Source organism: Bufo gargarizans, chromosome 4, assembly GCF_014858855.1.
Source record: "Bufo gargarizans isolate SCDJY-AF-19 chromosome 4, ASM1485885v1, whole genome shotgun sequence".
Taxonomy (NCBI): Eukaryota; Metazoa; Chordata; class Amphibia; order Anura; family Bufonidae; genus Bufo; species Bufo gargarizans.
This window is the reverse complement of record NC_058083.1, coordinates 468129162-468153094: the sequence shown is the minus strand read 5'-3', so window position 1 is coordinate 468153094 and position 23933 is coordinate 468129162. Positions and strand designations below refer to the sequence as shown.

Sequence of the window (23933 nt, the reverse complement as noted above, 5' to 3'; positions counted from 1 at the left end):
TAGTCAAGCCAGTTGGTTGGTACTGTGGGTCCACACACACTAGCCATAACAGTAATCTCAAGCCATGGGCCCTACTGGTCTACCTTTGATGGGTTTACCAAAATTATTTCAAAACGTTTCTCAGAAAAGTGAACGTCAAGCGCAAATACTGGAATATCTGAATAATGTGTCCACCCAACTGGCTTCCATGAGAACTACTGCAGCTGTACAACCACCAGCAACAGTTGCCACTTCCGAACCACCTCAAGCTACTCCCAACAAAGGTTCTGGTCCATGTATGTCACTCCCTCCACATTATGACGAGAATCCTACATTATGCCAGAAGGTCATCAACCATGCACAATCCATTTTGAGTTGTTGCCATAAAAGTTCCTGCCAGACCGCACCAAGGTGGAATTTATGATTCCCCATTTGTCTGGAGAGATCCTAGCCTGGGTAAATTATTTACAGAAGAATAATTCCACCACAAATAATTCTCAACACTTTTTCCATTGCCAACTCTTTCCATTGCCTCTTTCTGTTTCTGTTCCTTTGGGGATACCAGTAGCCAACTCATCGTTCAAAAGTTTTCACAGATATGGCAGGAGATTAAAGCTGCTCCAGACAAAAAGCTATTCAAATGAAGACATTTTCTGACCATAAATGGAGCTCTTCTCCTCCGTTCACTTCAGGCTATAATGTTTGGGTATCATCTAAATACATCAGCCTCATGGTACCATCTTACAAGCTGGCTGTTCATTTTGTTAGTCTATTTAAATTCATTAAGAAGTTGAATCCTGCCTGTTGCAAGCTACATCTGCCAGCCTCTCTGAGAATAACCAATTCCTTCCATATATCTACCCCAAACCCCTGATCGGTGGGGCATAAGAGAAAGGGTACTGTTGCCCTTCTGTCACATGCCTGTCACTGCCCCACTGTTCCATGTGGGCAGGGGAACCAAACTACTCACCCAGGCAGCCCTCCTTTCTCACCAGCAGTCCAGTCCTGCTTCCCTGCTAGCCAGCGCCATCCCTGGCTGCTGACACACAGTGTTTCTTCTTCAGGCTGCAGCCTGTGTGCCTTATGCTTAGGTTCCTAGTCTCTAGTTATCAACAAAGGTGAGAATCTCTGTCTTACTACCCTTGCATCATACACCTGCCTGGCAACTGACTCTGACTTCTAGCTGCCCACCCTAAAATTAACCTGTTTATCAGATTAACCTACAGCTGCCTGCCCCGAACTCCGACTTGTCACACAAATATGCTTTTAAGCTGCCTTACCTTACCTAGGCCTGTCTCCAGACTATGCATATTACCTGACCATAAGGTGCTTTGCACCGGTGTCTCTGACCATTGTGGGTCAGCTGCCTATCACACAGGGACTATCTATACAGCTAATGGACTGGTGGTTCTCCCACAGCAAAATCCTGATACCTATATAGGGGTTAAAGGGTTACATAGTTAAAGAGTAAATACGGTTAAAAAAGACATAGGTTCATCAAGTTCAAACAAGGGATAGGTGGGGGCGCGAATCCCAGAAGGAATTCAAACTCAGATTTCTACAAGTTTTGATAAGAATTAATGTTGTTTACGTTTAAGAATTCATCTTAACTTTTTTTTTTAAACTGTCCACTGTTCCTGCTGTGACACCGTCCTGAGGAAGCTGCACCATTCTTACAGTAAAGAAGCTTTGACGCTTCCAGAGACTGAACTTTTTCCTCTCCAGTCAGAGGCAGTGCCCCCTTGTCTTTTGAGCGCATTTTACATGGAACAGTTTTGCACAGTATTTTTTGTATGGCCCATTTATATATTTGTATAGGTTAATCATGTCCCCCCTTAGATGTCTCTTCTCGAGACTAAATAAGTTCAATTCTTTTAATCTTTCTTCATAACTAAGACCCTTTATGCCCCTTATCAGTTTAGTCGCTCTCCTCTGTACTTTTGTCAGCTGCAGTGCATCTTTTCTATGGACTGGTGCCCAGAACTGAACTGCATATTCCAGATGAGGCAGCACCAACGCTTTGTAAAGTGGTAGTATCACATCCCTGCCCTGAGAGTCCATGCCTCGTTTAATGCATGACAGTATCCTGGTGACCTTAGAAGCAGCTGATTGACATTGTATGCTGTTAGTTAATCTACCATCTACACGGACACCCAAATCCTTCTCTATAAGTGACTCTCCCAGTGCTACATCACCTAGGACATATGAATCACAGAGATTATTACTACCAAGATGCATAACGTTACATTTGTCCACATTGAACCTCATTTGCCAAGTTGATGCCCAATCACTCAGAGTGTTCAAGTCAGCTTGTAGTTTGTGGACATCTTCCATAGACTGCACATTACTACACAGCTTAGTGTCATCTGCAAAAATATAAATTGTGCTATTAATCCCGTCCTCGATATCATTAAGAAATAAATTAAATAATAGAGGACCCAGCACTGAACCTTGGGGTACACCACTTTTAACTAGTGTTAATTGCAAATATTCTAATCACAAATTTTTATTGCAAATATCGGCACTTTGAGAAGATGTAGAATATAGTGCTATATATTCATAATAGCAAATATTCTAGATTTTTCTTCATCAGTAACCTCCATTCTTCGTTGTGGGCCAATGAGAAGGCTGCAATATCTTTGTCAGAGCTTAGCAACATCCCTAGCAACCAATAGGAACGTTGCCTACCCCTTACTGTATAAGAACCTCCCCAGCAACCATTTTCTGCAGATTTGTTTTTGCAGTTCTGAGAGAGAGAGAGCGAGCAGTGTCATTGCTGTGCTCTGTGCTTTCATCTGGATCCTATTCCGTATCCAGTTACATTAGATAGTTAGTTAGCTCATATATACAGTTGCAAGAGCAAGTATGTGAACCCTTTGGAATGATATGGAGTTCTGCACAAATTGGTCATAAAATGTGATCTGATCTTCATCTAAGTCACAACAATAGACAATCACAGTCTGCTTAAACTAATAGCACACAAAGAATTAAATGTTACCATGTTTTTATTAAACACACCATGTAAACATTCACAGTGCAGGTGGAAAAAGTATGTGAACCCTTGGATTTTATAACTGGTTGAACCTCCTTTGGAAACAATAACTTCAACCAAACGTTTCCTGTAGTTGCAGATCAGACGTGCACAACGGTCAGGAGTAATTCTTGACCATTCCTCTTTACAGAACTGTTTCAGCTCAGCAATATTCTTGGGATGTCTGGTGTGAATCGCTTTCTTGAGGTCATGCCACAGCATCTCAATCTGGGCCACTCCAGAAGGCGTATTTTCTTCTGTTTAAGCCATTCTGCTGTCGATTTACTTCTATGCTTTGGGTCATTGTCCATTTATAGACAATTTGTCTTACCGTGGACTGATGAACAGCAATGCTTTTGGAGATACTTTTATAACCCTTTCCAGCTTTATTGCAAGTCAACAATTCTTAATCGTAGGTCTTCTGAGAACTCTTTTGTGCGAGACATCATTCACATCAGGCAATGCTTCTTTGAAAAGCAAACCCAGAACTGGTGTGTGTTTTTTTATAGGGCAGGGAAGCTGTAACCAACACCTCCAATCTCATCTCATTGATTGGACTCCAGTTGGCTGACACCTCACTCCAATTAGCTTTTAGAGATTTCATTAGTCTAGGGGTTCACATACTTTTTACACCTGCACTGTGAATTTTTATAACTGTACAATACAGATAGTTAGTGAGAGATAGTCAGTGTAGGTTAGATAGTGATATAGTGTAGCTGTCCTGCTGTCCATACATACATGCTACATACATACTGCTGTGATGTCACAACAATACTTAGTGCAACAATCAGTAATATCTACTCAGACCTGATAAAATGTGAAGTTGCATGTATTGTGCAAAAAATATGCGCATTATTAGTGGCAATTTGCGCAATCACGAAAATAATGACTGGAGATCACGAATTCTAGAATAAGCGAATTTATTGCAAAAAATTCACGAAATATTGCTAAAATGAATATTGCCTATGCCGCTCATCACTACTTATAACCCGGGACCGTTCTGAATAGGAATCATTGATCACAACCTGGGGACTGCCAGGATAACACCCTTAATGCTAGCCCTACGCAGTTGGTTGGTTTCATATCCCTACAGCAGGGGTGTAGCTATGGACAACTTTTTGGGACATATGCCTCAGATGATAAGTGCTGGAGAAGGGTACATACAAGACACTCTTCCTTGGTCAGGGGATATAAATAAAAGGGCTAGACTAGCAAATTGAATATTTGCCGCAAATGAGGAAAATCTAGTCTGCCAACAAAATCCAATTCACTTTTGATGAAGCAGTTTATCATAGATAGGGGTCAGAAATTGGACATAGTGAATAATGGATGCATGATGAATATTCAGGAAGAAGACCTGTATTTATTACAGCCTAAATTTATCTTTCTGTAATCTAACTGCAAAATAATACCGTAAATTGCCCCCTGCTGCTGAGCTTCTACCTTTCAGATTCCCCCTCTGCCTGATATTTCCTTCTCCTCAGCTGTTAGTGACCTCCTCTATTAATGGTCACACGGTCTATTCAACTACCAGACTTGGGCTACTTTCACACCAGCATTTTCGCTGGATCTGTCATGGATCAGAAAAATTTGCTTCCGTTCTGATAATACAACTGTCTGCATCCGTTATGAACGGATCCGGTTGTATTATCTTTAAAATAGCCAACTCCATTGAAAGTCAATAGGGGACGGATCAGTTTTCTATTGTGTCTGATAAAACTTGTGTCTGTCTTTCTCCACACATCACGGACAGAAAAACGCTGCTTCTCTCAGTGATGGGCAACCAAACTGAACGGAATGCATTCTGGTGCCTTCCTTTTTGTTCAGTTCAGTTTTTTCACCATTGAAAATGAACGGGGACAAAAAGGGAAGTGTTTTCCTCCGCTATTGAGATCCTATGACAGATCTTAATAGCGTAAAGGGAAACTGCTGGTGTGAAAGTAGCCTTAAAAGGGTTTTCCAGACTACAGACATCAATGATGTATCCTAAGGATAGGTCGATAATAGCAGATCTATGGTAGTTCAACTCTTGCCACCCCTACTGATCAGCAGATCCAGGCTGCCATGGAGCCAAAAACAGTGAATGGCGTGGACGCAAAAGTCTCCATATACTGTGTAGTTTCTGGAGACATCATACTGAAGCTCAGCTTCCATTCACTTGAATACTGTAGTACCCCAGCACTGCCACTACACAGTATATAAAGCTGCCTGTCGTCAGCTCCATTCACTATATATTTTATAGAGCCATAGCAATACGTAACAACTGATGGTGGGAGTGCCGGCTGTCTAACTTCCACCGATCTAATATTGATGACCTATCCGGGGGATAACTCATCAATGGCAGTCCTTTCATATGAAAGTCCTTTCATATAGAATTCCTGCGGTCCCCAGTAGTAGCAGTAAAAGTTTTTCCAGGGTTGCTCATGATGTTACTGTTGCGGTACTATATTATCATTATGTGATGCAATGTCCATTTTCTATGCTCTCAAATGGCTCATCTCAGCAGTGCTTTTGCTTCACTGTTATGGCCAGGCTTCAAGTACAACATTGGACATTGAGGGAGTTCCGTGTGGATGAAACTTTGGTGGCAAATAGAGCTCCAAAAGTCTGCCCAAAAACTTCTGAACTGTAGGAGCTAACAGAAGCATATATAGCACTGGGATGACCTGCAACTACATTGTCGTGTTGCCCAGGTCAGAGTTGAACCACAACAATGATCATTGTAATAAAAATCATTTCTAAAAGTAAATTCTAGGATTTATGATAAAAAAAGCTGGTGGACAACCAATACGCCCACCATGACTGGAAAAAAAACAACTTTTCCCAAATTTAAACAGAGCATGGTAAATCCAAATCCAGTTTCAATGCATAAATAATAAAAAATTTCACTTTGGAGATTGAGAAAGCTACAGTGGATGATGACTCTCATTGGAGCTGTAAATGCAGCCATGCCGGCTATTCAACAACTTTTCTAGAACAACTTGACAGAAGAGGACAATAAATTATTGAATTGAATTATTTTGTATGAAAAACTTAATGGAATTTAATTAGATAACACAATATTGCACATGTAGACATACGTAAAACATGCTGTAACTACCTAAACACTCAGGCCTGAGGATGCAGTGCCTGATACAGGGTTCTCTTTCCTGCTTTCTGATATCTTGTGTCAGACACTGCCCCCTCATACCCATGTACAGTCTATAAAACTTTCCCAGAAAATTCCTTTAGAAGTTTCCCTTTCACAAACTGCTAACACTTGGCTGTTGTTGCTTTTAACGCACAGAAAAAAAATAAAAATAATAATTCACAGAATTCCATGTGTGAACTCAGCCTAGGAAAATTTGCAAGCAAATTAATTAAATCTGTCAACGCCAGGTTACAAACTAATGAAACAGAATGCGGACTTACTATTGATCTGATGTTGTTATCTTTTACCAGTGCGAAAGAAGACTTGTAGCAGTTTGCAAGGTCCTCTTTGTGAAGGCCGCTTAATTGTCCTCTTGCTATAGGACCAACAGTGTGAATAACATCTGGGGAAGAAAAAACAGGGATACTTTAACAAAAAGATTCACAGTCTTAAATTTGCTTTCTCGCCAAGATTAATGCTTGTTGTCAGAGTGGAAACATTCTTGCTCACATTGTCTAGTTGACCAAGTCCTGCTCACAACTAAGGCTACTTTCACATTTGCGTTCGGGGCTCCGCTTGTGAGTTCCGTTTAAAGGCTCTCACAAGCGGCCCCGAAAGCATCCGTCCAGCCCTAATGCATTCTGAGTGGACGCGGATCCGCTCAGAATGCATCAGTCTGGCACCATTTGGCCTCCGTTCCGCTCAGTAGGCGGACACCTGAACGCTGCTTGCAGCATTCGGGTGTCCGCCTGGCCGTGCGGAGGCAAACAGATCCGTCCAGACTTACAATGTAAGTCAATGGGAGCGGATCCGTTTGAATTTGACACAATATGGCTCAATTTTCAAACGGATCCGTCCCCCATTGACTTTTAATGTAAAGTCTGGACGGATCCGTCTGCGGCTACTTTCACACGTAGAATTTTTTTTACAATATAATGCAGACGGATCCGTTCTGAACGGATCCATCGTCTGCATTATATGAGCGGATCAGTCTCAGACGGATCCGCTCTGAACGCAAATGTGAAAGTAGCCTAAGGGTTTGTTACAATGTATCAGTTTAAACCTAATCTTCTTTGAGCCAGGTATATCTGTAGCACAAATCCCCTCTGCCCTGAATCCTGCTTTTATTGCATTGCATCAAATTGCAGACATCACGCTACGTAAAAAAAAATGTACACTGATAACTTGCGAAGAAAGTGATGAGTAACTAAAAACAGACACATTATATATATATCTATACGCAAAAACACAAATGCAATGACACTCTGCAACCAGCACTCTGCCCTGCCTCTATGCTGGATGTTCAATGAGGAATTAGTGTACATTTTGGCCAAAGCGTAATAAGCCACTCACCACGTCAAGGTCGCCTCTATGAGTGGTCCCTAACACTAGTTCCTACCTGTTATGGGCCATGACAGCCACACAAAGTCCAGGGAGCGCAGGTACAGCATGCACGCCAAGCACACTCTGCTTTTAACCCCGTCCGGTGCCATAACAGCTTCCATCGGATCCAGGGATGCAAGTACCAACATGCATGCTGAGCCCATTATATACTTCTCCTGGAGCCAAATGGCTACTGGTAGGCGCTATAAAAGCAGACTCAGTTTTATACTGACTTTAAAACCAGCCTCCAGGGCAGACTAACTGGTCAGGTGTGCATGACTGCATGGAGATCGCCGTGCCTCCAATATATAGGTAAGAAATGCTGATGTTCTCGTAGGTCTAACTTGGTAGTCACCTATTACTTTCTCCACTGCAAGGTAATTGCATGATTGGACAAAACTGCCAATATCAACTGAAAACCCATTTACATGACATATGCAAAACTTGGAAAGGGCCTTAGGTTGCTTGATGCCCTTTGCAGCACCTGATTTTCAAAAGTGCCATATAGTGCTCAAATATTACAACCATTATGTCCAAATAACATTGCCAGATAAAACCGCCGGGCTCCAGTTGTGTCACCCTGTTCACAAATTACAGGTGTGCTCTGTACAACCTCAAAGGTCACACATCTCTAATTTCCTTTTGGGTCTATCAGAAGAAACCCATTTACTGTATGTTACTAAAGTTTTATTATATATATATTTTTAAATCAAATCCAATATGATATTTTAGGAGAATAAATGCATTTTCTTTTCCAGCAATCCAAAATGGAGAAGTAGGAATATAGCATTATACATCTCCAGTACATCATTTGGCAGTGTATGCAAAATCTAAAAGGTGAGAGGCAGTCAGGATTATTTCTAGCGTGTTGGAAAGAAACACATTTGATTTCAAGAAGCTAAGCACAGCTTTATAAGATTACAGCTCTTGAAATATCTTTTACACATTTGTTGTTAATTCCTTGTCTCTACTTTGGCAGACAAAGGAAATTAAAATGAGCAGCACAGATACACATCATTAGTTCCAGGGATTGGAGAGAGAATGGCACTCTGATATACTTCTATGTAGAAGGCAGGAGCAGACCGGCCATAGACCCCTACAGGGAAATTTCCTGGTGGGCCAATGTCCAGGGGGGATGCCCAAGCCCTCCTCATGGCCTCTGGCCAGGTACATAAAGATCCAATTCTCTCAACATTAATGATAGGAGCATCAGCAATCAATGGCCGCAGGTGCCCTCACCGTCTTCAGGATGTTGATACAATAGAATAGTGTGTCGAGCTAGGTAGTATTTTGTGCAGCACTGTGGTATTTGGTTCTGCTAAAGTACTATTTTGTTCTTCACTATGATATTGCAGGTCCCGCCAACTTCTGTTGTCCTATCTTTTGTCCATTTGGATCCATCTAAAACATGGGGCCACTTTTATGTTTTTCCAGGGCCACTTTATGTTCCCAGGCCATGCCTGGTTGAAGGTACGTTTTGCTGTTGATGTTGGGGAAGAAATGGTGACTACTGGAGGATGAAAAGTTGTCTAAGCAAGGCAGTCTTCCAACTAATAGTAAAAATTCTATTAAACTAATAGGACGAGTTTTAAAAAAAAAAAAAAAGAAAAAAAAAGTGTGGTCATGTTTATAAGTTCTGCGGGGGCTGTCACCCAACTGGTAGGAGGTGGTCACTCTATAATTATAAAGATATACTGTTTAGGACTCTAGGAAATTTATAGGATAACCGGTAATTACCCAGCAATCCCAGAAACAGTGGATCATGCTATATATACACAGATAGGGATAACAGATAAAAATAATTCTTAAAGGGCATCTGTCAGCAGATTTGTACCTATGACACTGGCTGACCTGTTAAATGTGCACTTGGCAGCTGAAGGCATCTGTGTTGGTCCCACAGTTCCTATGTGCCCGCATTACTGGAAAAATGACATTCATATGTGCCCGTACTAGGTAGTATGAACGTCATCATGTCTGGCCCTGTCAATCAAAGTGCAGAGGGTGCAGAAGTTGCAGAGATCAGAGCCTCTAGGAGTAATGGAACGCCCCCATTGCTCCTAGAGGATAATTTGCAAATGTAAAAACTTCATTTTTCTCAGCAGTGCGGTCACATATGAACATGAGACCAACACAGATGCCTTCAGCTGCCAAGCGCACATGTCACAGGTCAGCCAGTGTCATAGGTACAAATCTTCTGACGGATGCCCTTTAACACCTTACGCTGGGTTCACACCTGAGCGTACTCTGTATGCGCTCTGTATGCGCGATTTTATTGGGCGTTTACATACGCGGCTCCGAAAACAAGCAAACGCCCATTGTCGGGCATTCCTGGAAGTCTATGTGCGGGAATGCGCAACATTACGCTCCAAAGAAGCTCCTGTACTTCTTGGGGCGTAGGGCGTTTTACAGCGCGTTCGTACGCGCTGTAAAACGCTCAAGTGATAACCATGCCCATAGGGAATCATTGGTTCTTGCCTGTTGAGCTCAGGTGTGAACCCAGCCTTAAGGAGATTTTTATTTTTTTTAGTTTACGATTGCTATCAGAATACATACATTGTCCACACAGAAATGTATCGGGCCAAAATGCAATTTAGATGATGAACTTAAAGAAACATTTTCAAACTTCCACCCAATATCATCTTTTTCAGACTAGTTATCTAATGTCAATAATTCAAGAGTTCAAAGGTGTTACTTGAAGCTCTTGCAAAATCTGCAACAGGTTTCCAACTATAAAACACTATATGGAGCGGAGCGGTTCTTTAAAACTTCAGGGCCATCTATGAGTGTACCTGCACCCACTATGTTTATGCCCCTGCAAGTATGATATAATATATTATCAATATCAATCAGTGGCGATAGATGTAGCCGAGCTAAACTTGATGGTTAACACGTAAAGTAAAGAATGGCAAGAAAATGTTAATTGATTAACTGTTAATTAATGGCTTTTGTAACGAGATAACTGAGATAATACTGTGACGTATTATCAAGTCAATTCTAACTCTGCTACATCTGTATCTATATATGTAGGCAGGCGACTCTCCCATATGAAAGTCTAATAAAGACTCTAAAACTTTGAACTGGCCACCATAGAGGCTAGCTCCTTTTTCTATAGTAAGGAAATAGGGTCACCACCGCTGCTGGATTGCAGAGAGGTCGTAACCCCTGGATATGGACAGTGTATAATGTGATGGAAAAATGAATGAAGCCAGCAAAGGAGGCAATATGGACAATCACAATACATTAGTAAGAGCCTTGTATTCCCTTTATCTACATGATAAATGCCATTTGCTGAAGTGACAAAAACCCTTTAACCCCTTCCTGACAAGCGCCGTAATAGTACGGCGCAGTGGGACGTGACTTGCCGTCCAGCGCCGTACTATTATGGCCCGCTGATCAGGCGGGTGCAGGAGCTGTGCCCGCCCAATCAGCTGCAGGGGACCGGTTGTTCCCGTTAGCCGGACCCCTGCTGTATGTCCCGGCATCGGTGAAAACACATTCTATGCCGTGGTCAGCGCTGACCGCAACATAGAAGGGGTTTGCTGAGGGTGAGGGAGCCCTTCAGGTCCCCGCACTGCTGTGGCAGGGACCTGATGGGTGAGAAGGCAGCCCGATGACGTTCAGAGGCTGCCCAATGCCTTGCACGGCATCGGGACCTGCCTTCTACGGGTGCCCCTTAGTGACCGCCGTAAAAAGGCGTATGGTTGGTCACTAAAGGGGTTAAGATGAGGCAAGCATATAAATGGCAGTACCAATTTCTTTAATCTTGAGAGAGACTTGGCTATTGAGAAAGGCGGTGGCCTTGATAATATACGTTGGTTGTCCCATTACAGTATGCTTGTGGTTCATCACGATGAGGTATTTTGTGAATGGTGATAGATCATGTGACGGACCATGTGATGAGCGCAGTGACATCACCACAGGTCCTTTTCCTCCTGCACAGCAAAGAAGAAGAAAGAAGAGAAGCCGGGCTGCGCGAACAAGTGGATTAAGGGGAGTTAAATTTTTATTTTATTTTTTAACCCCTCCAGCCCTATTTTACTAAGCATTCTGTAATAAGAATGCTATTATTTTCCCTTATAACCATGTTATAAGGGAAAATAATAATGATCGGGTCTCTATCCTGATCATCTCCTAGCAACCATGTGTGAAAATCACACAGAATCTGCACTTGCTTGCGAATGTTTGCGATTTTCACGCAGCCTCATTCACTGTCTATGAGGCCTGCGTTGCGTGAAAAACACACAAAATAGAGCATGCTGCGATTTTCACGCAACGCACAAGTGATGCGTGAAAATCACCGCTCATGTGCACAGCCCCATAGAAATGAATGGGTCCGGATTCAGTGCGGGTGCAATGCGTTCACCTCACGCATTGCACCCGCGCGGAAATCTCGCCCATGTGAAAGAGGCCTTAGGGTCATTCGTATTAATGCTGCAGATATCTAATATCTTCCATATTAATCAGTTATTATTAGTATCTAAGCCATTCACATTAAGTTATTTTACTTGGGACTGTAGTCATCAGCTGCTGGAGAAGGTAGGATATTGTGGAGCAGCACAAAAAAAGGTTGTGCCAGGGAAACAAAGCATAAATTCTGACCTGATTGTAACTTTTCTCAGATAAAGACAGAATATATTACAGCTCATTCAGTACAAAAACTGATATAAAATAGTACAATGGCCTAGATTTGGTAAAAGGCACAAAATTATTAGATTAAGAGAGCAAAACCTTAATACTGATAATTCACTCACTGCTCATTATAGAAAAATGGATATGAATGTCAGTTTTTTATCTGGTATAATATAACTTTTTACTCTACAACGCATGTCCTTGGCCATTATAAATAAAAACAAAATGTGTCAACACAAATGTAGAAAAAATATTAAGAAACAGAGCATGTTTCCTTATTGAATGTCTTTGCAAATAAAAAGGAATTCTATAGTGTGTAGAGTTCATTACACTGCCAGTCGTCTCGTAAGTGCAGTAGTTGTCAGTGCCTGATTGGAGTTAGGAAGGAATTTTTTTCAACTAAACTGAGGAAATTTGGCTTCTACCTCACAGATGTTTTTTTTTTGCCTTCCTGTGGATGAACTTGCAGGATAACAGGCCGAACTGGATGGACAGATGTCTTTTTTCAGCCTTATAAACAATGTTACTAGTGCTTGCTCCATTCACTTAAATTTCACCACCGCTACAAAGGAGACGACACGCAGTGTAATAAAGAGGAAGCAGCACTCGCATGGAGCACCACCTCCTAATCAAACAGCTGATCCTAGGGGCTCCAGGTGTCAGACCCTTGTTGGTCAAATAGTGATGAACTATCCCAACACTTATATCCTCAAATTCAGCATAACCCACATGACTACTAAAATACATTTCCACCCTTATTATCCATATTTGGATAATTTTAGCGCTTATGTTTTTAGAGCTAATTTCACCATAATAATACATATAACATCTGCCATGAAGATTTATTTTTATTTTTTTATTTTTTATTAATTATACTTCCATTAAGGGGTAGCCCTATCAGAAAACAAATACTCTCCATATACCTATGGAATAAAATAATGGACTTTCTAGAAAATGGGGCTCTGGGCAGTTGTAGGTTCATGTACTCCTGCTAAAGTTGAAATAAAGAGAAATCACAGAACAGTGACTAATCATCCTTTTTAACAACAGTTACTTAAAGAGGACCTTTCTCCGCTCCTGACCTGCCTATTTTAATAACTACATGCATTCCCCAAGTACTAACAATTCTGGAGCATATATTCTTTTGGCTCTATGTTGAGCTGTTCCTTTATTATTTGCACTAGATGTTATGAATTAATTGCTATTAGCCTTCAGTAAGGGTACAGAGGGGAGGTAACCAGTTGGGGGGGTGTACCTGCACAGACTGACTCTATCCAATCAGTGCTGCCATTTTCAGACTGTGCAGGTACACCCCCCCAACTGGTTACCGCCCCTCTGTACCCTTACTGAAGGCTAATAGCAATTCATTCATAACTTCTAGTGCAAATAATAAAGGAATGGCACAACATAGAGCCATAAGACTAGATGCTCCAGAATTGTTAGTACGTGGGGAATGCATGAAGTTATTCAAATAAGCAGGTAAGTAGTGGTGAAAGGTCCTCTTTAAAGGGGTTGTCCACTAAAGACAACCCATGTCCAAATATCCTATTAGGGCATAGGACCATAACAGATGGAGGTATTCTCAGTTGTCCAGAGTGGATTACCTCTGTAAATGGCAGCTCTAGCTTTACAGGACATTGTACAGCCATATATTATGTGGTGCCTGAACTAAGCTGGGTTTTGACTGTGTGTTAGTCCTTCACTTAGCTTTTCCAACAGGAGTATACATTTAAATACCCAAAAATTGTATTCAAACGTATACCACAAATGGTTCACTTAATTTTAATAAAGTTCAGAGGTTTTATCTTTGGATTCAGTTTGACCTGCTTTTTGATAATATCTTATTTTTTGCCAGACAGAATAGTGTAGTCTACCATGCTATGCTGCAAAAAAGATGCATATGGGTACTTTTTTGCAGTATGGGTACTTTTTTTCCCAGTGGAGGGCTGAACATGCCTCATGAATACACGGCCTTAGTAGTACACAGCTACTACACTGTTGCTTCAACAGAAATGTGGTTTGCCAACAGGTTCCCCTTGCAGTAACAGCTTATCATCAATGTTCAAACAGCTGCTGCAGAATTAAAAGGGGCTTTCCTTATGGGTGAACTTTGTTGAACAAAGAGCATATAACTAGCAAACTAAGAACTTGCCAGGAATTGATGTTCTCAGTGATCTGCTGGTCAGCACATCAATACACATAGGCATTTGCTGTACCAGGATACAACTACTAATAAGTATAGAGTAGTTCGTAAAGTCAAAATGGAGTACGCAACAATCAGAATCTCATATGGTATAGAAGTGATGAAGGTGAATAGTCATATATGTTATAGTCAATGTGAGCTATTCTGTACAAAATGAAAAACAAAAAATGCCCAATTTTAGGGCCCTCAGGATAATTTCACAAGTACTCAATTCGGTCAGTGGACCCACAAAAATCCCTGTAGCGGTCCTAAACTAAATAACTTTATTGTTACATATCTAAAATTTAAAGACCTACAGGGATAGGTTAAAACTATCGGGAATGAGAGGGGGGTGACGGTTCCTCACTTGCAATTGGTGCCACCTCACACTTTATGGACCATTTGGTTATTTTATGGGCACAGAGCCTGTCACAGAACTGAGGATAGCTAGACTACATTAAGGATCAGGTGTAGTTTACATGTGTGGTACTGCTTTGCGAGACTGAGAGTTCATTAATAAACAATTAGGTGCAATCTAGGTTGCTACCATTGAATGTTATCTTAGTGTCTCCCAGAAACTCGTAGCAATTATTGCCAATGGTAATGGAAATGATTGATTCGTGCAACTCACATTTGATCAATTAGCATTCAGACCAAGGGTACTAATCAGTTCTGTTGTATAGGTACTGTGGCTCAGTACCAACACAAAAACTTAATTCCTGTCCCTAAAAGCTATATCTCTGTATTGTGAATCCCAGGCCTAAGATATCTGCCCCTGTACGAACAATGGTGGTCACACACATATACACAGATCACATTCAACCTTCATTCCTGCCTAAAATGCCGCGCCTAACACTCCTCCACTCCTGTACAAAACAATCTCTGCTACATATGAAGGAATTATTGACCTACACTACAAGTATTGAGCGCCCCTGGGCTCATGGATGAAACTGTGAAATAAAAATCAAATTTATGAGCAAATATAAATGGTTTATTGTCTACAGTAAACTTCTCATTCACTGTGCTAATAAGCCGGCAGTCCAAGAAGAAACGTGTTTACCAAGTTCTCTTCACGCATTCATAACCACAATCTTTACGCTTAGACAACTACAATATAACTCTTGATGCCGTCAATCATTGTTCAAAAGTTTTTTCTCTCCAAGACAGTCAACTTAAAAAAAACTATGAAATAAAACACCACAAAACACTCTAAACTTAATTTGTGAAGATTTACACACCAGTAAACCCTATATTATCTGGAGAATTGGATACGCTGGAGGTCAAGTCACAGAAAATTACAAAAATAATTACATTTATGCCTTATAATAACCTTTATTTCTTCAGCTCAGGACTTTCATTTACACGAATGTTACTGAAGGAGCTAATAATCACTTAAAATCAGTAATGTGCTCACTGATATGTAATAATGCCAATAGCTAATTTGTTGTACTACAATAATAGCATTTAGATAGGAGGGTTCCTTTATCCTTTAAATCATGTCAAATACCTCTGATATTTCTGATTATGGAGTGAAAGACGTAAAAGCTTTCTAAACTTAGAACTATGTAATATAAAGGTTCAACGTCAACTATAGCAATATGTTCCAAGACCAGCTTTAAAGGCAATGTAGAACAAAATAAATGCATTTTTAATAAATGTTTAACCAGGGTAAAGGGAGTTGATTGGTCAGTGATGATTAGCAATGAATCCTGTTATACCATCCAGATTATGTGTAGGTTTATGGGAGTCTTAAAAAGTAAGTTTTGCATTTACATAGATTTCCTATTCAGAGATGAAAGATTCTATAAGTTGTTCCTTGGCAAGAAACCACCAACTTCAACTTTGTTTTGTGTGTTTTTTAAAGGGGTATTCTAGCTGATAGGATTTATCACCTATACACCAGATATGCGATAAATGTTCGATCAGTAGCATACGACCACTGGGAACCACACCAATCACTCAAACAGGACACGGCCTAGTTCTGAGTCTAGACCTCTCTGAGCATCTTTACTGTGGGAAATCTGTACAGAGTTGATAGAAGAATTGTTACGGTCCAACTAATGGCATTGAAGCTGCTAGTAGAGGAGCCCATGTAACACAGTAAAGAAGTCAATGGCACACTTCTTGTGACACATGATAATTTGAGGTTTATTCCCTTCAAATTACAAGTTCAACATAGAAACTTGAATGAATAGGTACCCTTTCAGCAAATAATGCAAACAGATACTTCCATATTAATTTATTCAACATTTCGGTCACATCATTGACCTTTGTTGAAAAAATTCTGATATGATATTGCAGGCAAGACAAGCGAATTGCTGTCAGCGTCTCTGTAGGAAAGCTTCAAGGTTAATGATGTGACCAAAACATTGCAATCATTAATTTGGAGGTATCTGTGTTGAACTTGGAACCTCAAGGGAATAAACCTATAATTATCATGAATCTCAAAAGTGTGCCATTGACTTCTTCAAAGTTGTACAATGTGTCAATTAAATAGTCATGCTATATTTCCAGAGGTGCAGAAGATTGAGTGTTCCCACTGGGCTGTCTCTCAAAGAGTTGAAATGAGCGACAGCACGCATGCCCCATAAAACTCCTCTACATATGGGCAGCATGGTGGCTTGGTGGTTAGCACTGGTGCCTTGCGGCGCTGGGTTCCTAGATTCAAATTTGACCAAGGACAACATCTGCATTGAGTTTGTATGTTCTCCCCGTGTTTGTGTGGGTTTCCTCCAGGTTCTCCGGTTTCCTCCTACACTCCAAATACATACTGATAGGGAATTTAGATTGTGAGCCCCATTGGGGACAGTGTATGATGATAATGTCTGTAAAGCGCTGAGGAATAATAAAAATAAAAATAAACAGAGGGTGTGCTGATAAGAAAAAATTGTTGACTTGGGCCTCTCCTACTAGTAATCGATGGGGAGTCTCAGCTGTCTGATCACTCCAATATTTAATTTATGACCTATACTGTGAATAGGTAATAAATGTTAACTGCTATAGTAACTCGTTAATAGTAAAAGAGAGAAAACATCTAATTCTACCCATATAATGACTTTATAACTTAAAAAAACTGATAAAGTTCTAATAGATAAATACACAAAAATAACAGATTTTCTGGTTGGTACAAAAGTCGTCAGAAATCGGGTTCATTATTTTTTCCTGCAAAAAAAAAAAATCACTGTTTAACAAAAATAAAAAACAATAACAACACTAACAAACACACAGCAAATTAACAAAAAAATCAAATGCATTGTCATCACGCAAATGCCATTAGATTCCTAACTTTTAACTGAGCTGTGCTAATTGATATAAGCTTAGAAAACCCATGCTGTGTCTTGTTTTATTAGTTGCAAACAGTATACATACTAATCACACAAATCTAATTAAAGCTTTCTCAACATCCCAAAGGTGATGAAAGAAAAAAGAAAAAAAATACTTTGTAATAATAAATCCTATACAAAAGCATTTGTGCATGTGAAACGCAATGGATTGTCAGGAAAAGAATTGATGGGATAAAAGAAGATGTACCGGTAATTTTTTATACTTACATATTTTTTCCCATTCTGGATAATTAACATTTTTAAATTAGCATGTGAACTGCAAAATTCAATAATAGCAGCAAGGACCATGAGCCTTTTTAAAAAGAATACATGCTTGATAGAAGCTTCAGGGTACTCCGTAGACCCAACCAGCCCAAAATAAAATGGTCTAGATATACTAATGAGTTTGGGCCTAAAAGCTTTCTACAAAGTGGTGCAAATTGATGTGATTTGGTACAACTAGAGTTTCTACACTTTCTTCCAATTTGTTCAAAAATGAGGTGTGCCTTATGATAAGAGGTGGGGCTTCATGTGAAAGGGATGTGGCCTAATATATGCCATTTTGCACCAAACTAATGCCACAATACTGGCAAAATATTATGTCTCAAAATCAACAGTATGTATAGAGCTAGACAAAAGTGACTATCCCTGCACCACATTTATCATCCAGCCTGAATCACTGTGATAAACCTGATGGCAGTATGAATAGCTGTCTAAGTTTATGCCAGTTATAGAATTAATAAATCTGGGCCAATGTACTTTCTTGGGCCACTAAAAAAGGAAATTTGAACTGCATATAGATCAATAATATAAATTATGAAAAATGCTGTTTTCAGCCAATGAAACGTACATGTGGCAGAGAACCTATAGGGTAGACCATGGAAGCAGAATGGGTCCTTAGTAGAGAGCCACATAACATCTCTATGATGCCATACAGGCTCTGTGTGCAGCCAAAAAAAGAAAGATAATGACAAATGCTAAATTCTTCACATTTGCCTAGCAAATCAATCAGTAATCAGTCTAGCAGTGCAGTGTACCTAGGGCTAGCAATCAGTCAGTCCCCGCAAGAGGAGCATTGCCCCAGTCACAGTTAGGCAGGAAGTGAAGGAAGACAGGTTGACGTGTCTATATGTCCTGTCTTCTCCCCTAACTCTCCCTACTGTGTTCCAAGTAACAGCAGCTGGAGCTACTTACTAGCTGTTGTAACTTGATCCAGCTCTGTTGGAACAGACAGAGAGAGTGTACAAAAAAACTATGCTCCCCATGGTTCCCTCTCCACTCCTGGAAGATGACCGCTGTTCAGAAGAGGCATGAATGTGTAATGTGTGGAACTATATAAAAGAAAAAGTATGTAAATTATTTGCATTCATTGCTAGTAAAAAGTGGTCAGATTGTCAAAAGTACAGATAAATATATTCTAACTAAACTAATAACACTTAAACGGTTGTACTGTTCATGTTGGTTATTGAGCACACTTAGTAAAAATCCACAGTGCAGGGAGAAAGTAAGTGTACCTTCTATGTTATTGCATTCCACAAGAGCAAATTGTCAAAAGGTGTTATAGTTAAATGTGTTATCCCAGACCTATTATGCCCCCCATATGCCCGGGCCCCTCACAGAGGTTGTACCACGTTGCTTCTGATTCCGGCACGGCTGCCGCTGCATCTCCCCTTTACACGGATGAAAACACCCAGCGCCGGGGGTTATGAATTCAGCCAATAGCAGGCCGCGATGGGGACGAACCTCCCCAGCGTCACCCACAATGAAGGGGAGATGCCGCAGTGGCCGTACCGGCATCAGAAGAAATGCGGGTGCCGGGGAGCGAGCCAAGTACAACCTCTGTGAGGGGCCCGGGCATATGGGGGGCATTACAGGTCTTGGAGAACCCCTTTTAGGAGATGAGATGTGCACTTCACTGAATAATGGCACATAAATGCATGCTGGTTACTAACAAATCAAGACTGATTGATTACTGTGAACTATAGCGAGATGAAAACCAGTTTAAAGACCTCAGAAAACCCTTTAAATGGTCATGATCTTAAGCTAAAGAGATTTTGGATGATGCAAAAAGACAATGACCAAAAGCACAAGTAAATCATCTGAAGAATGGTTGAAAAAAAGACGATTTATGTTATGGAACGGCCAAGTCTTGACGTCAATACAATGAAGGTTTTGTGGCATTGCCTGAAGAGGACTATGCTGGCAAAACATCCCAGAAATAGTGGTGAATCAAAACACAATGACAAGGAGGAATGATCCAAAAGTCCTCCTTAATATCGTGCAAATCTTATTTGCAGCTTCAGAAAACATTCGGTGAAGGTGATTTCTGCTAAAGGGGATCTAAGGATTATTGAATTCAAAAGGTTAATTTACTTTTCTCTCTGCACTTTGGAGGTGTACTCCATGTGCTCAATAAAACATGAACTGTACCACTGTTTGTGTGTTATTCGTTTAGTTGTATTCGTCTATAATTGTGACTTACGGCACTTTCACAATAACGTTAGAAGAATCCGGCAGACAGTTCAGTTGCCAGAACTGCCTGCCGGATAAGTAAATCCTGTAGCAGACGGATATCATTTGTTTCTGGATCCATATGCGGATCAGTCTGACAAATGCATTGCAATACCGGATCCGTCTCTCGGGTGTCATCCGGAAAAACAGATCCGGTATTTATTTTTTTCACAGATTTAAAGGTCTGCACATGCGCAGACCAGGAAACCGGATCAGTTTTTCGAGAACACTTGGTACCGAATCAGGAATTAATACATTTCAATGGAAATTTATGCCGGATCCAGCAATCCGGCTAGTGTTTTGGAATTTTGGCCGTAGAAAATACTGCAGCATGTTGCAGTATTTTCTCCGACCAAATACGGATAAAAGGGACTGAACTGAAGACATTCTGATACATACTGAACGGATTGCTTTCCATTCACAATGCATTGGGACAAAACTGAAGCGTTTTTTTTCGTTATTGAACCCCTATGACGGAACACAATGCTGAAAAACTTTAACGCTAGTGTGAAAGTAGCCTTCGATAACTCAGACCGCATTTTATTAGTAATCTCTGTGCAAATCCAGGTAATTCTAAAGGGTTCACTATCATTTTCTTGCAAAGATATAAATATCCATAGTCAACAGTAGTGCGCATCTGGCAGAAAATCACCCAGTCTAAGTCTAGCCTTTCCCTCGTTAGCAGGTAAAACTAGGACACATTATGCATGGTGATTTCACATTCCCGGCGAACATAAAAGAAATGTGAAAAAAACAAAAAACTAAATAACTGAAAGACACATCAAAACAAAATCAAAGAAAACTCATTTTCTCTATAAATTATTAAATATAACATCTTCACTTGTCCGCGGCCAGCCATTATCTCACATGTTGTGTTGCTTTGAATTTCTTTTTTATTTTATATTGTAATTTCTTTTCTTTTTTTCTTTATTTTTATATCTGCAAAAAATATCCTTCAACCATTTCCATTTCATTTACTGTCAGGCACTGGCAAAATTGCTGGAAGCTCGAAACATCTTCATGATGTAAGGAAGTAAATAAATACATTCATTATGTTACTGGCATTTCAGCCAGGCTCGCTGCTATCAAAGTAGGCAAGTGAAGCCCTGCACAGCTAAATGAGATCTAACACAGAGGCCTTGTGCTTGAAAGAAGCACACACTTCATTTTATTTTTTTTATCAAATTTAAATTAAATAAAAAAAATCTAGGAAAAAAAAATAAGTCGTCCGCAATGTTCCTATGAATACGCAGGGTATCCAACGCTATCTTTTTTAGGTTCATGGCGTGCAATGTTTTTTTTAAAGAAAAGCCAATTAAACGAACATCTGTGCTTACTGCGGCTGCCTAATCACACTGTTATAAATGGAATACATTTAACAACCAACCATCATAACAGAACCTCTTTCATTTTCTCCAGTTAGTGGAAGGAAAAAAAGAAAGGGGATTTTAATGGTGATGCGGTTCTAAAACAACCAGATAAGCCAGTTCATCCATAACAGGCGGTAACCATGTTTAACTCTTTTAGCATTTTATAGTCAAAGATCATACAAGTTCACATGAAGTCAAGGGCAAAGGGTTTTGTCGAGGTCATACAAGAATGCATTTGTGTTCGTGGTTACGATTAGCCTGACCTAAGGATGTGTGTACGGCAAGGAAAATATGGGTTCTAGGAAAGCCATTGATACATCCATCATACCAAAGGTCTCACATGCAACGGAGTCTCGTAACCTTTTTATTGGTAGAAGATTGCTCGAGATGGGTCATTAATCCTGGGATTTGTTTTGATTGCTATATTTGACGATGTGAAGGAGTTTTTCTTCTTCTTAGGACTCATATACTGTAAGAAGCAAGCCATGGAAGTGTATAAAAGCCGCATTGTACCTCTAAAAATCTTTGAATTCCTACAGGGGGAATACATAGTTTTTGCTCTGTGTTGGATTTATACAGAATCCAACAGTAAAAAGATTGTGAACCATTCCATGGAATACTGTATTAGGGCACATTCACATGGGCGTAGTGTTTTGCGGATCCATAAATTGTGGATTTGCAAAACACGGATACCGGCCCATAAGTGTTCCGCAATTTACGGACGTGCTTTATTTTTAATGGGTCCACACCTCACTCACACAGCTGAATGAGCCCTTACAGAGATATTCTTCTCATCACTTTTAGTGAAGAATATCTACTGCCCAAGCGCTATTTGGCTATATACGTCAGCGGTCAGGACTTTAAAGATGGCGCCCACTCCGCTCATACAGAAGGAACCCAGCAGACAGCAGTAATGGTGGTCATGGATATTTAACACTTTAGATGCCGTTGTCAATCCTGACTGCGACATCTGAATGCTGAAGACCCGGAAGTGCACACTTCCAGGTGACAGGAGGCTGGTTCATAGTAATTTCTATGGAGACCCCCTTTCCCCAAAATGTAAAAAAACAACATAAAAATTAAAAATAAACATTATAGGTATGTGTGCTATTAAAATAAAATTAAAAATTTTATCCCAAAGGAAAAAAAGTCAAAGTGGCAAATTCATTGTTTTTCGGTCACTTCTCCTCGCACAAAAAATAAATAAAAAAAGTGATCAAAAAAATTGTACACACCCCAAAATGGTATCACTGGAAAGTGATAAACAATAGGTAAACAATGAAGAGGAAGCAGAGCTCCACAAGTGCTGTGACCCCTTCAAACAGCTGGGAGTCAGACCCCCGCCCATCTGATTTAGAGGACCTGTCCTAGGGATAGGTCATCAGTAATGGAAAACGGGACAAATTATTTTAAGTACAGGCAGGACAAGGGGGTGTATAAAATGTATAAAACGTCACTCACCTTTTGTAGGTCTTGCCATTCCAGCACTGAGGCTCTGGTCCCCACCAGACAGGGAGTGATGATGTCCCATTTCTATTCCTGTGACCTCTGAGACCAGTGATTGCCTGCAGCAGTCATATGAATGGGAATGGTGCATCATCACTGGTGCATTATAAAGTAAGGAATTTGCACATAATTTTGATTAACGCTTACCATACACTTAGAATAATATACAGTACCACCGCCACTGAGATACAGTACATGTCTAGCTTGCAGGGGCAGATTGGGAATTGAATATACAGGGACAAATCCTGGTCATCTTATGATGTCATTATGTCACCTCCCCCACAGCTACTCAGCAGCTCTGTATTTTGGTCCTGCATGCCACTGATGACCAGCCTACAATAAGTATAGGGAGCCATGTCCCACTATAGGTCTGTATATATACTTCTTGAGCTCCTTGTCTCACTATAGCTAGACCACTGAATACCACAAATGGACTGTATGTAAAACAATGTCTTATTGTCTTTAAAGCAGTGGTTTACTGTATTTTTGCATCGGTGCCACCTATAACCAGTGCAAATTTAGACCCACTTACAATATGAGGCCAGTTTTAGATCCCCCCCCCCCCCAGGGCCACTTTAAAGTTCTCATGTCTACATGTGTCTCCACTAATGCTCCTTGGTCCCCAGCAAGTTTCCCTTGTATTCCAACTCATCCTAGAGACTGTATACTGGAGGTTTCACACTACATTTGTTTTTTGTTTTAAGAACAGTGCTTTTTGTTGGTGTTTTTAGCAGAAAACACAGCAGTGAACTGATACAGGTTGGCCATGAGGACATTAAAAAACACTTTACAAACATTCAATTTTTTTCAAATCGCATCATTTTTGTCCCGATACTTTCCCAAATACTTCTTAATATTTAAAAACTCTAAAAAAAAAAAAAGGTAAAAA

At 40.3% G+C, this 23933-nt stretch overlaps 1 protein-coding gene across 1 annotated transcript in view; it reads right to left on the bottom strand.

The window, feature by feature from the left end:
• MACROD2 (mono-ADP ribosylhydrolase 2) overlaps positions 1-23933 on the bottom strand; it is a 2142907-nt gene that overhangs the window by 792704 nt on the left and 1326270 nt on the right. Inside the window, exon 5 of the mRNA XM_044291259.1 lies at positions 6422-6543. Within this exon, the coding sequence (XP_044147194.1) occupies positions 6422-6543 (122 nt within the window). The remainder of the gene's footprint in view (positions 1-6421; positions 6544-23933) is intronic.